General features: G+C 31.9%; 1 protein-coding gene across 1 annotated transcript in view; it reads left to right on the plus strand.

The window, feature by feature from the left end:
- LOC122526120 (filamin-A-like) overlaps positions 1-14,712 on the plus strand; it is a 46,641-nt gene extending 31,929 nt beyond the window's left edge. Inside the window, 7 exon segments of the mRNA XM_043649307.1 lie at positions 8,745-8,885; positions 9,001-9,303; positions 9,535-10,590; positions 12,340-12,533; positions 13,224-13,665; positions 14,001-14,204; positions 14,513-14,712. Coding sequence (XP_043505242.1) covers positions 8,745-8,885; positions 9,001-9,303; positions 9,535-10,590; positions 12,340-12,533; positions 13,224-13,665; positions 14,001-14,204; positions 14,513-14,697 — 2,525 coding nt within the window. The 3' untranslated portion in view covers positions 14,698-14,712.
- Positions 14,713-15,613: the final 901 nt, after the last annotated feature.

Here is a 15,613-nt window from a genome sequence, read left to right on the forward strand (position 1 = left end):
TTGTTTATTAACTGATTAAATGAATAATATTAATTGTCTTAGTATAATAAAATCGTGAATTTATACTTCGAATAATATAACGACGAAAAATTTGTTCGCAATTTTCTACGAGTATTTTATACAATTTATTTAAATATTTCTACAAGTATTATTAAATGAACAATATAAATTGTCTCGGTATAATACAATCGTGAATTTATACTTCTCGAATAATTTAACGACAAAAATTTTGTTTGTAATTTTCTACGAGTATTTTATACAATTTATTTAAATATTTTTACAAGTATTATTAAATGAACAATATAAATTGTCTCGGTATAATACAATCGTGAATTTATACTTCTCGAATAATTTAACGACAAAAATTTTGTTTGTAATTTCTACGAGTATTTTATATAATTTATCTAAATATTTCTACAAGTATTATTAAATGAACAATATAAATTGTTGCGGTATAATACAATCGTGAATTTATACTTCGAATAATATAACGAAAAAAAATGTGTTCGTAATTTTGTATACGAGTATTTTATACTATTTATTTAAATATTTCTACAAGTATTATTAAATGAACAATATAAATTGTCGCAGTGACAATCGTAAATTTACGTAAATTTAAGTAAAATCGTGAATTTACTCGAATAATATAACGACAAAAAATTAATTCGTAATTTTCTACGAGTATTTTATATAATTTATTTAAATATTTCTACAAGTATTATTAAGTAAACAATATAAATGATCGCAGTATAATACAATCGTGAATTTATACTTGGAATAATATAAAGACAAAAAAATGTGTTAGTAATTTTCAACGAGTATTAATTATCGATTATTTATTGTTATTATTCATTTGATTTCAAATAGAAAATATTTGTCAATTCTAATGGAACCCGATAAATCATCGAATTCTCGAAATCATGAATAATATGGTTTGGATCATGTCCAAGTATTTTGGATACGTACTTGTAGTCCTTACTCGTGTCTACCAAATTTTATCCTCATTAATGATTTGTACGCCTGTTAACTCACGACATAGTAGTAAAATAGTAGTAGTGGTACTTGATGGACGCGACAGGTTTTCATGCTGGTCGTTCTGAATTTTGTTAAAGGACCATAAGCTAAATTACGAGCGTGTGACACGATGAAAATTATCGACTTCTTATTCGACTATAATTATAACTGATATATCATACTTTGAATTTCGTTTAATTCCTATTAATTTTAATTACAAGCTTTTGTTTTGAAAGGAAACCATTTTTTTTCTTCATCTACGTAATACAAATTTTATTTTTTTTATACGTTTTAATTTTTAAAATCAGGACACTTTCGGAAACTTGGGAAATTTGATTATCTTTATAAAGAATTTATTAAATTTTTTTTCTTTTATATATATATATATATATATATTGAGTTTTTAAATAAGGGTTAATCTGGAAGGTGTTTAAAAATCCATCCGAACGAATATTATTTCATTTTGTTTATTTTTCTCTAACGTAAACAACATTCTTCAAAAATACTCGATTTCGTGACATGAATGCCAAGACTGAATGAGATGCAATGATTTTAACTAAATCTATATCTAAGATTTATTTAGAAATCTAAATCTATTTTCTTACTAGAGCGTATTTATTTGTGTAAAATATTTATATCGTTAAAATTTTACTCGTAAACATAAGTAACATTCTTCAAAATCTATGACCAAATCGATATATTAATCGATATAATATCATCGATAAGAAAATTCTTTAAAAGTTTATCAACGAACGTAAGAAAACAGTTGACAGACGCTGACAGACAAAATCTTCCTTATAAATTAATTCTTATTCAATAATAATACCTGTAATATATAGTAACCTAGAGGATAAAAAAGAAATCACTATACTTTTGTCAGTAATTATCTTTTCTCACGGTAAACAAAATTATTCGAACGATACGATTTTGTTGATGGAAAAATATATGACGTGCTCAATTCAAAATCTTCCCTTAAATTATTTGAAATCAATAATTTGATACCGTTAGTAAAATCTGAAGATAGAAAAAAGAAAAACACTATAGTTTTTTATTCGTAATTATCTATTCTCAAAGTAAAATAAAATACTACAGATGTTTATTAAAGGATACGGTGTGTTGATGAAAAAATAATTGACGTGGAAGATATATTATATATATATATAAATCTTTTATTAAAATAATTAATAATTAAATTTAATTAATTAATAATTAATTAATTTAATAATTCTATTTTTCAACCTAAACAAAATCGTAGCAAAGTTTATCAATGATTCGGTATATGTTGACAAACCTTACCCCCACCCCACCCAAAAACAAGAGAAATCCAATTACTTCTTCTTTTTCAATCTAAAAAAGAAAAAAAAAGAAAATCGTGATAAATTAAAAAAAAGAAAATAAAGGAAAAAAGAAAAGAATATTTGAGATTTGATGAATTACGTTTGTTAAAAACGTTGCGGTTGTTTCCGCCATTTGGCCAAAAATACGGTGGCATTAGAGGATAAAGAGGAAAGAAGAGCTGGAGGAGGTGGTGGAGGTGGAAGAGGGAACTGGAGGAACGTTATACGTAAAGGAGGGTACTCGATGATGCGTCGGAAATGCTAGTGGGTGATATAATATTGGATGATTAAGTGGCTTCGGATGCGCGGGCTCGAAGATGCTCCAAAAACCAAACCTCCGGCGTCGTCGACGGAAATCCATAAAAAGATCAATCCCCTCCTCTCCACTTCCTCGTCTTAAACCTCCATCTTATTCTCCTTCACCTCCGCCTACTCCTTTTCCTTTTTGTTTTTTTTTCTTCTTCTTCTTCTTCTCCTTTTTCTTTTTTTCTTCTTCTTCTTCTCGTTACTTTTTCCTATTTTCTGGGTCATCTTGTATTTCCTACAAAACCGTTTAGATCGAAAAGTTTTCGTCTGCGCAAGTAGTTCATCGAATAATTCTCCTCGGTTATCGAACCGTATTTTTCGGCCATTTTGTAAATTCTTCCATGATGATGCAAATGGTCATCGTCCCTCCCATTGGTTGCTATCTTCTATTTAGAATTTAGGTTAAGTTATTGCGTTTATTTAGTCATTTCAATTGGTTTGTTTTTTTTATTGTTGGATTGTTATTCATTTTTCTTAATGTTCATTGTTCCTTCCTTCTTTTCTTTTTTTTTTTTATTAAATTTTAATTTATTTTCAGTTAATTTTATTAAAGTATGCTTTGAATCAAGGTTATGGTATTTTTTATTATTAGTTTTTCGACAATGCGTGTGTGTGATAATTTTTTATATTTAAATTTGATTTAAATGTTATTAAAAATTAATGGATAATATGCTCGGAAGATATTTTGGTTCAAGTTTTTCGTCTCGATTAATTATTTATTTTCTTTTTTTTTATTTTTTACTATCAGTTTTCTGTTAACGATAATTCTCTCTCACATATTTAAATTTAGTTAAGATCCGTATTAAAAATGAATTGGTCGTGTGCTTGGAAGATACTTTGGTTCAAGGTTTAATATCTCGAATATTTCGCGTGCATATTTTTATTAGCTTTAAAATAAATGTTCTACGTAACAATTCGCCATATTTCGAATCGTTAAGATTTTATTAGAAAATTCATTAAATATACATTTTGTAAGAGATAAATCAATCAGATTATTTTTATTATAATCATCGTACAAGTAATTTCAATACTTTTTAGATACTAGGATCTTAAAAATGCATTCTAACATTTTAATTATTCGTTTAATAATACACGAAAGATTATATTTTTATAATGATCATAAAAATTTATTTATCCAAATAATATCTTTTTTATTGTTGTTGTTGTTGTTGCTCGTACAATTAAGCGTGAAAAAATATTTAAAATTTTAATTATAAACTATCTTAGATAAGCAAAGATAGTAAGAATTATATATGTAAGGTGGTGTTAGTGGTGGTGGTGGTGGTGGTGGTGGTGGGGGAAAAAAGGGTGTCCTTAGGATATCTCATCGTAATTTTACTTTATATACTGTAAGACACGATCCCCGAAAATATCTTAGCGAGCTTTCTAAAGATATTTACGAGGCCATTATAAGAAGGGGGGGTTCCCTTTTCGAATATTTGCAAGAATTCACCGACTTATCTTTTTTATTTCTCTTTTCTTCTTTTTTTTTTATTTTCTTTCCCCCGCGTGACGTAGGTAACGGCGCCAAAAGATTTGCTCGTAAAAGTACGGTCAGAGGAAATGGTGGTGGTGGGGGGGGGGGTAAGGGGAGGGAGGGGGGGGCAGCATACTTTGTTACTTTGAGTTAGAAGAGATGAATTTTTATTTTCTTCTTCCTCTTCCTCTTTTCTTTTTCTCTTTTTTCTTTCTCACCAAAAATATTTAGTTAGCCTAGCTAAAGTAATTCTTTCAACGTAACATTAACTCACTATACGAACGAGTAAGCGTAAATATTTTATTCTAAAGAATTTTTAACACGAAAATAACGATTCATAAATCATTATTTGATAAACGAGAAAGTAGTTTTTAATGGGTAGAATATTGTAAAAGTTATTGGTTATTTTCTTTCTTTTTCAAAATTAATTAAAATATTTTTTGTATACTTTGAAAACTACGATTACAAATTTTAGTTATAGCAACAAAAATAGGATGACAATTAATGCGTTGATATTTTTTTGAAGTTAGGAAAATTTAATCAATTTTTAGATTCAATGTGTTAAATTTTTATTGCAAGATCTTTAAAAAAGAAATATTAGAAATTTTGGTTGAACGATTTGTTTTTTTACATTAGGTGTACAACTTTGCTTTCACTGTTTTAAATGTTAAATAAAAATATATTTTAAATTAATAAAAAAACCAAACACAAATAATATACAGTAAATAATATTTTAACGTATTAATATTTATAAAAATTCGATCGAATAATAATAAATTATGATAATTCAATCAAACCTACATTTAATACTTTTAACATAATAAATCATTTCTACGAGTATTAAATATTATCAAAACTGTAAGAAACTCGTTAATCATAAAAATTGAATTTAATTAACGACAGGTAATTTTAAAGAATACGCAAATATGATTGAAATTTTCTCTTGTATATCTTTCAACGTTAGATTGTTGGATTAGAGTTATCGAAGTTTGTAATCAATGTACGAGAGATGTTTTTCGTGAGTAATTTAACAACGTTCTAGTAGTTTAACGGGGAAGAAGGGAGGGGGGTTAACGGTTGTCCGCAATCAGTCAGATGAAACAGGGTGACTATTTCACTTATTCGTGTTGCCTTTGGCGCGTACCCCGGTTATGCGAACGGATGATCGGTTGGTTGGTTGGTTGTTTGACTACTTCCTTCACCTCGTGGAAAAAGAGCCAGCAAAGAGGTTTGAACATATCGCACGCCAAATCTTGCCGGAATTCTCCAATTATCTTTTTACTTATATAAATTAGTCTGATTTTTTTCTTATTTTTTTCAAATTTTTTCATATTTTCATCGGGGGGAGGAGGAGGGAGAAGGGGTAAATGTATTAATTGTAATTTTATTTACATATGTTGATTTGTGTAAACACGTTTAACGTTTATTATTTTATCTGCGATAATTTGTTGCGTTCGATCTGTTGTTGAATGAAAAATTATTAGAATCAATTGTTGAAATAATTTGTTGTAGTAATTTATTGATATATTTAATCATTTTTAATGGATTCCAATAAAAAATGTATAGGAGTTGAATGAAATTTTATTGATTTTTAGAAATGTTTGGAAAATATTTTTGGAAGATATTTAATAATTTTATACAATGTTAATTTGTTATATTATGTTTTAGTAATTTATTTATATCTATTCGATCAAACAATGTATAGGAGTCGAATGAAATTTTATTGGTATCTGAAAACGTACGAATAATATTTTTGGAAAATATTTCAACAATTTTACATTTACTTTATGTTTGTTTAGAGTTCTTACATTAAGTTTTAATAATTTATTATTATTTAATTATTTATAATAGATTACAAAAAACGTATGAGAATCGAATAAAATTTCATTGATCTGAAGAATTATATAAAATATCCAATATAATATTTATTCAACCTATAATATATAAATTTGTTTTTAGAAATCTATTATTATCTAATATCATTTATAACGGATACAAAATAATATATGAGATTCAAATAATATTTCATTGATCTTTAAAAACGTTAAAAACAACAATTTTGGAGAATTATCCAACATACAATATTTATCCAACCTATATATAAATTTGTTTCTACCGATCTATTATTATCTAATCATTTATGATGGATACAGAAAAAATATATAATAGTCGAATAAAATTTCATTGATCTTTAAAAACGTTCTAAACAACAATTTTGGAGAATTATCCAACACAATATTTATCCAACCTATATATAAATTTGTTTCTACCGATCTATTATTATCTAATCATTTATGATGGATGCAGAAAAAATATAAAACAGTCGAATAAAATTTCATTGATCTTTAAAAACGTTCTAAACAACAATTTTGGAGAATTATCCAATACAATATTTATCCAACCTATATATAAATTTGTTTCTACTGATCTATTATTATCTAATCATTTATGATGGATGCAGAAAAAATATATAATAGTCGAATAAAATTTCATTGATCTTTAAAAACGTTCTAAACAACAATTTTGGAAAATTATCCAACATATAATATATATCCAACCTATATATAAATTTGTTTCTACCGATCTATTATTATCTAATATCATTTATAACGGATACAGAAAAAATATAATAGTCGAATAATATTTCATTGATCTCTAAAAACGTTCTAAACAACAATTTTGGAGAATTATCCAATACAATATTTATCCAACCTATATATAAATTTGTTTCTACCGATCTATTATTATCATTTATAATAGATACAGCAAAAGAAAAAAAAAACAAAAAAGAAATATATAAACGTCGAATGAAATTTGGCAAAAAAAAAAAATTGTCTTTTCGGAATAGTGGAGAAAACGAAGTGGAGAAGACCCGGATAAAAGGAGAGAAGGGAAGGAGAAGTGTAGTGAGATAGAATGACGAGAGAGAATGGGGCTGTAGGGGGGGGATCTAAATGAAAACATATGATTGGTGATGGGTAGTTGGGTGGTGGTATGAGAAAAGTGTTACTAGTGGAAGGTTTAGGATTAGGAGAGGGAGAAATTTGATAGACGTTGGACGATGTTGTTTGTGTCCCTCTCAGTGAGGGATATAAAATCGTGCGTCTCCTGTTAGCTGGGGTGGTGGTGGTGGTGGTGGTGTTGGTGGTGGGTATATACTGGAAAAAAAAAGAAAAAAAAGAAGAAAAAAACGAAAAAAGAAAAAAAAAAAGGTTTCCCGGGAACAGATCAGGCTGCCATCGTCCCGGCTCTCGAGTAACTTTGGCAGCTGCGGTCTTCTCAGTCTTGCAAGAGATGCCTTTTCGTGTGGTCGATTGAATTCTTGCTATAACTTCGACCTTATTATAAATATATATATATAGATATATATTTTTCTTTTTTTGTCTTTTGCCTGCTTCCAGTAGCAGCAACAGCAAACTCATACGAAAAAAAACATATTACGAGAACGCTAGAATTTTTTTTGCGTGTCTCTCTCTCTTTGTCTCTCTCTCTCTCTCTGTCTCCTTTTTCTTTCTTTTTACTCTTTCTCTCTTATCATTACGCGAAATTTAATTATATTCATTCGTATTGTTTAAATAAATACAAATAACGCGTGTTTAACTTCGTATCATCGATAATCAACAATTCTACCAATCCGATTCGTTTGTTTTTTCGTATCGTTTTCTCGATTGTTTCGATATAATTAAAAGAGAAAAAAAATATATTACAATAGCTTCTATTTTTGATTCTATGAAATATTGAAATTATTTATTGTTTTTTAGTTCGATATAAAGAAACAAGTATTAATCGTTCGTTATCTTTCCGAATTTAGAATAAGACTGAAAGCAACAAATTGTGCATATACATAAATATATATTTCTCGTTAGAAAATCGGTGGATTTATTTATTAAGATTATTATTTATAAAAGCAGAGGATAGGTTAAGGATTTTTGTTTTTTTTTTGTTTTTTTAAATATTAAAGATCAATCAATATCAACATACTGGAGACTCTCGAGAATTGTTGTCAATCCTCGCGTGATCCGTTTGATCTCGGATCGAGGGTGCAAACATTTATGAAAGTTTATTCGTTTCGTTATCCGATTGGTGTTTCGATCGAGTGTTAAAGTAATAAGTAAAAAGAAGAAAAAGAATAAAAAATTCATTGGAAATGGTTTGGGAACAAGAAATCGAGGAAGTAGAAACCACGTGGGAGGAGGTGTCGACGTTTTACAGAGCATGGTTGAAAAATTGTTCCTGTAGCGAATTCGATAAACCCGAGAGACCAATTTGTTATGGGAAAATTGATAAAAACGTGAAAGAGGTGCCCGGTCCTGGACTTGATTTTGCCCCGCTCATTTTCCAGAGTCTTTTCTACGTTACCTCTAGAAAAGGTTTTTCTATTTGATTACGATCAAATAATACGAAATCAAATTTAATCTTATCCCATTTCATGTTAGATTTGTTCATCTTTTTGTTAACTTTCAATTAATTAAAATTCAAATTTAATAATAAAATTCAAATAACTAATTAATTAATTAATGCTAAGCATTATTTCCTATAAGAATTGTCTTTGATTATTAATAATAATAATAATAATAAAAAATAAAATTGTGATCGCCAATTGTTTTCAGCCGAAGTAAAAATGCCGAGCGGTAACGTGGACAAGCCAGTCATCGAGGATAATCACGATGGCACTGTATCCATAAAATACGAGCCAAGGGAGGAAGGTCTTCATGAGATTTACGTTAAATTTAACGGGGAACATGTGCAAGGTAAATTAATTCATTAATCAATTAATTAACACGATTGTAATATTCGCGTTGTTATTATTTTTTATTAATAAATTTATTTTCGTTTTTCTTTTTTTTTGGTTGGTTTCGTCGATAGGATCACCATTCAAATTCCACGTAGATTCTTTGGCAAGTGGTTACGTAACAGCTTACGGCCCTGGCCTGATTTACGGTGTCTGCGGTGAACCAGGAAACTTTACGATATCTACGAAAGGTGCTGGAGCAGGAGGATTGTCGTTGGCCGTGGAAGGTCCCAGCAAAGCTGAAATATCTTTTCATGATAACAAAGATGGCACAGTTTCGGTTTCTTATTTACCAACCGCACCTGGGGAATATAAAATCACTGTTAAGTTTGGTGACAAGCATATCAAGGGTAGCCCGTACGTCGCCAAAATTACAGGTAATTTTAATGAAATTATTATAATATATATATTTTATTAAATAATAACATCATTTAATAAAGTGTATCTTATTAAATAATTTTCCCATTACTTTGGTAGTAATAATTATGACAATTAATCGAGTAAAAGTATTTTTCAAAATGATACAAATAAATTGTTAACTTAATTCACCCGTGTAGAAATACTTGAAATCGATAATAATAATTGATTAACAATAATGAAATTTGTAGGAGAAGGTCGTAAGAGAAATCAGATATCTGTGGGATCCTGTAGCGAGGTTCAATTACCTGGAAAAGTTCCCGACGCTGATATAAGATCATTGAACGCGTCGATCATAGCACCGAGCGGTTTGGAGGAGCCATGTTTCTTGAAGAAATTACCTAGCGATAACGTTTGCGTTTCATTCACACCACGCGAGGCTGGTTCCCATGCAGTATCCGTCAAACGAATGGGGAAACACATACCAAATTCGCCATTCAAAATCGAGGTTAAGGATCGTGAAGTTGGTGACGCTAAAAAGGTCAAAGTAACGGGTGCAGCGTTGAAGGAAGGCAAGACTCACGTCGAGAATACGTTTTCGGTTGACACGAGAAACGCTGGTTTCGGTGGTTTGTCACTTTCGGTCGAGGGTCCTAGCAAGGTTGAGATTCAGTGCAAGGACAACGAGGACGGCACGTTGAACATGTTTTACAAGCCCACCGAGCCTGGTATTTACATAGTCAATCTGAAATTTGCCGATCACCACGTGGACGGTTCACCGTTCGCGGTTAAAGTTACCGGAGAAGGTAGCAATCGTCAGAGAGAGAAAATCCAAAGGCAAAGGGAAGCTGTGCCAATAACCGAAGTTGGTAGTCAATGCAAACTGACCTTCAAGATGCCAGGTATAACGTGTTTCGATCTTGCTGCTACTGTTACTTCCCCGGGTGGAATCACCGAGGATGCTGAGATCAAAGAAGTCGAGGATGGTCTTTACGCTGTCGCATTTGTACCCAAGGAATTAGGCGTCCACACGGTTTCGGTTCGTTACAAGGAGATACACATTCCGGGCTCACCTTTCCAATTCACGGTTGGCCCATTGAGGGACGGCGGAGCTCACAGGGTCCACGCTGGTGGTCCTGGATTGGAAAGGGGCGAACAAGGTGAACCGTGCGAGTTTAACATCTGGACGAGGGAAGCTGGTGCTGGTGCATTGGCGGTTTCCGTCGAGGGTCCTAGCAAAGCGCAAATCGATTACAAAGATCGCAAAGATGGCAGTTGTTATGTCAGTTATGTCGCTTCTGAACCTGGTAAGCCACGCCCCCTCCTAAACAAAATAATTGGCTTATCGTTAATAATCATCCGATTATCATCAACTCTCCGAAGGTTATTTTGTAACGTTTCGTACTATTTTCTTTCTTTTTTGTCAAAATAATCTTCACCTACGCTCTCGTGTTAAGCTCGTAAAACTCAGAAGGTGCGGAAACATCAATTAAATAGGCCTTCCCTGACATTTATTAAAGGGGTTTTCACTTAAAAAGATGGATCATTGCCAGGCCGTCGATTCATACCATCTCTCGGCAACGACGTTACCCGATGTCCCGCTTGTCGCTATATCTTACAAAATTATAACTCGCGTGTTGATATATAATGTCAGGTACTTTGAAGATTTTCTCGTAAAATTCGCACACGGTTTAAGCTCCCGAACGAGTTTCTTTCATGTATATCGGTATTAACGAGTAAGAATGAGAGGAAAAATGATAGAAGGAAAGTTGTTTTCCTGGCTTAGAAACAAAAACGGTATATGATACTATTATTTACATATTCCATTCATTCTAATGATTCATATACAAAATTACTAAAACCGAAAATCTTACGCGTAACCTGTAGAGTATTACGTATATAAAAATTTAAACATTAAAAATTATGTCACGCGTCGTTGTCTTTTTTCTTTTTTTTTTTCTTCATTTTCTTTTTCATTTTGTTTTCTCGATGTTGATCGATAAATTAATTGAAAAATGTTGCGCTGATCTATTTTTACGATCTCTTCTTTGGTACTTTAAACTAAAGTATGAACTTTGGGCGCCTAGGAGACAAATAAGGCAGGTGTTCGTTCGTACTTTCGTTCTTACGTTGGTATGTTGTCGTCGAGAAATTCGGAGACACCCACTCATCAGCCGGATTGATCGGCTGCTTTTCAGCTGATCCAGAAATATCTTCGTCTATATTTGTTAAGGTGGATCCATATTTTGCCCTGGTGAGTAGCACACAGCTTGACGTGGATTATCGTGGTGGTTATATTTGGTCCATGTGCTGCGAGAGAGAAAGAGAGAGAGAGAGAGAGAGTGAGTGAGTGAGAGAGCAGAGGGTGGTGGTCGTAGTGGAGGAACACTGTGGCCGATTCGAGATCAGCAGCTAGATTCAACTGAAAGTAGTGGTGCGCGATTAACTCACGGATCTAGAGTTGTGAACGGGACACAACTCATTTCATATTTTTTTGTTTCTTCTTCTTCTTCTTCTCCTTCTTCTTCTGCTTCTTCTTCTTCTTCTTCTTCTATTTCTATTTCTTCTTTTTCGTTTAACCCCTTTTCCCCTTCTCTCTTTTTTCATTTCCTATCTTACCTACACTGCCCACTCTTACCCACTTCTCCCTCTTATCTGACCGTAAGATAAAATCGATTTTGTTTTCATCGGAAAACGGAGTTTCACTATTTTCACGTGTTAGGATAAAACGATATGGCAACCTTCAAAGCGACGACGCAAATCGTTTTGAAAGGAAACGAACCCGAGGAATCTGACAACAACGATGGTTCGTCGATGAGAATTTGATTATTTGTTACTTTTTTTTTTTTTTAGGAATAATTAGTTCTTCTATATGATAGATAAATTTAATTGGAAATAAATAAACCTTCGGGGTGATGATAATGATGATGATTATGATGATGATGATGATGATGATCATGATGATGATTAAATTTAAAAGAAAATATTATATTACATTCTATTCATTGTGTTTTTTTTTCTCTTTTTTTATTATTTTTTTTTTTTGTAATTTTTAGGTGAATACAGAATAGGAGTCAAGTTCAACGATCAACACATTCCTGACTCGCCTTACAAGGTTTACATCTCACCTGCTATGGGTGATGCGCACAAATTAGAGGTTGCACAATTTCCGGAAAGTGGTGTACAACCCGACAAGCCTTATACCTTCCTAGTTAGGAAGAACGGAGCTAAGGGTGAATTGGATGGAAAGGTACGATCCGTTAGAGAGAGAGAAGAAGAACAAAAAAGAAATTAATCACAGTGGACATAACAATTTAGGCGTATTTTTAAAAAAAGGAAAAAATTGTATTTCCAACTTCGAGTATATTTATCTATCGCACAGATATTATAACGGTTATTATATTTCCCTCGAGGTCATCCAACGTATCATCCAACTTGGAAAAATGATCTTGCGAAATATTGGACGAAAATAATACTCGTGTTGGTCTCTTGTGAAATTATTCTGACACATCATTTTGCGTAGGCGCCGACTATCGTTTGAAAATTTCTTCTTCTTCTTCTTCTTCTACTTCATCATATTATTATTATTATAACTATCTATCTGTCTATTATTACTAGAAAAATATTTTTCATGAGTTAGTAAGAATAGTATTCTAACGATGATCTTGAAACGTTGATGATCTTTGGTCAAGGTCTTTCGTTAGATTAGAATATTTAGTCTGAGAGCATCGTTTTTAAAAATAACTCTTATGTTACTTATTTTACGATAGTTATCTATTTTGAAGCTCGACTAAGTAACACGATTTTCTAAAATAACATACGTTCACAAATCCTAAGAAATAAATTTCCTTTTGTAATTTCTCGTAACACATATGTGTAACGTGTACATTTAATCAATTAATGATTAATCATTAATCATTTAATCATGAATTATTCGTAGATCGTATCACCGAGTGGCATAGAGGATGATTGTTTCATACAAACCATCGATTCCGACACCTATTCCGTGAGATTCATGGCACGTGAGAATGGGATTCACAGTTTGCATTTGAAATTTAACGGAGTCCACATATCTGGCAGCCCTTATCGTATCAAGGTCGGTAAAGTGGATGCCGACCCAGCAGCGTTGCACGCTTATGGCAATGGTTTGATGGAAGTTAAGACAGGCCAAAAGACAGATTTTATCATCGATACTTGCAACGCCGGTAGCGGTGCTCTCGGTGTTACGGTTGACGGACCTAGCAAGGTTTCTATGGATTGTACCGAAGTTGAGGAAGGTTACAAGGTCAGGTATACGCCTTTGGTACCTGGTGATTATTATATCAGTATCAAATACAATGGTTATCACATCGTTGGCTCACCTTACAAAGTATCATGTACCGGTAAGTAATTGAATTATTTATTGTTAAGTACTTAACTCACAATCAAAATATTTTCAAGAATTATAATATATTGTAACATATATATATATAAACAAAATAATATATTTATTATATTATATTATATAATAATATATATATAAACATAATAATATATTTATTAAAATAATATATTTATATAAATAAATTTAGATAAAGTTGAAATATTTAGCAAAAAAGATATTCAAATTATCATTAGAGATAAAATCGGTTTAATTCGATCAAATTGCGAAAGAACAATTTTGTTATTAATAATTGGTTTTTCATGACGTATTTTTGTTTCTTTTTTATAATCATAGGTGCGGATCTGGCGGAGAGGGGTGCACAAGAGACGAGTTCTATCCTGGTAGAGACGGTACAAAAGATATCTAAAGCAAAGCAAACTGGTCCCGTGTTACCGCTTTTTAAATCGGACGCGAGTAAGGTTACGAGCAAAGGCATGGGCCTTAAGAAGGCCTATTTGGGAAAGCAGAATCAGTTCACCGTAAATGCCGGTGACGCTGGTAAGTTTCAAATAATAATAATAATAATAATAATAATAAGAAGAAGAAATATAAACGTACGTATAAATAAGAAAGAATAAAAAAGAAGAAAAGGACACACACACAGACACCGGATGATCGATCAAAAATTCATATTGAGTTTCATCCGCGTTTCTTTCTATCATCTACCATCTGTGTGCGTGTGTCTGTATAGGTATATTCACTTTATATATGTGCGTTGATTTAACCGAATTTATTTTTATTTTATTTTCACATTAATAATAATAATAATAATAATCGATACGACTGACCGACCGTTAATTATACAGGAAACAACATTCTTTACGTTGGCGTTTACGGTCCCAAAGGACCATGCGAGGAGGTATACTTGAAGCACACGGGTAGAAACAACTACAACGTCAGTTACTTGGTTCGTGAACGAGGAGAATATATCGTGATCGTCAAGTGGGGCGACGATCACATTCCTGGATCACCGTACAAGGTCGAGGTCTAAAAGGAAATATAGAAAGAAGATTTAAAAAAACAAAATTTCAACGAGTTCAACGCACATACACACACATACACACACACATACACACACGTACACTCATCAGAGATACGCATGCACGCCCAGACCAGCCGAGAGTATTGTCTTTCCTTACGTGGAATCAACAACGTTTGCTTAAGGGAAAACCTTTATAGAAAATGGACATATCCCTGTGTGTTCGATTTAGCACGATCTCTCGAATGCTGAACTTATCGAATATGTATTTTCCTAGATTCCCCCCTTCGATCAACCAACCAACCAACCAACAACTTCGTTCTTATCGTCGTTGTTCATCCTCTACTTCTAGTAGACCATCGAATGATCTTGTATATTCCTAGCGATCATTCTTCTTTCCTTTATTTTCTTATTTTTTCTTTTTCTTTTTCTTTTTGTCGGATTGATCGCATCCTTCGCGCAAGCCTCCCCCCTCCCCAACCCCCCACCTCCCTGTTTCTTTATATTTATCTTTATAATCTTGTCAATCCTTTTGTTTTCCTTGTTGTTCTCTTGCTCAACCGTACTTTAACATTATTTGTAAATTGTAACTTGGAAAATAACCTTTTTAAGGTTACTTTTTTTGTTTTTTTTCTCTCTCTTTCTCTGTTTTGCCCCCCCCCCATACTCGATAGATCTGCCAACTCTTTTTTCTTTTTACATTTTAAGCACCTTCCTTCTAGATTTATTTCTTCATCGAGATCGAGATTAATTTCTCTTCCCTGTTTCCACCCCCCCCGCCCCTATCCACTTTCTTTCTTCTAATCTTAGGAATTTTTGTCTTCTATCCGTTCGTAGAAACGGATTAAATGGATGATGATGATGATGATGACGATGATGATTAAATATTTCAAAAGTGTCACTAAAATGTGGGTCAATTATTCGTTAT

The sequence above is a fragment of the Polistes fuscatus genome, unplaced genomic scaffold (genome assembly GCF_010416935.1).
Source record: "Polistes fuscatus isolate 324 unplaced genomic scaffold, CU_Pfus_HIC Scaffold1, whole genome shotgun sequence".
NCBI lineage: Eukaryota > Metazoa > Arthropoda > Insecta > Hymenoptera > Vespidae > Polistes > Polistes fuscatus.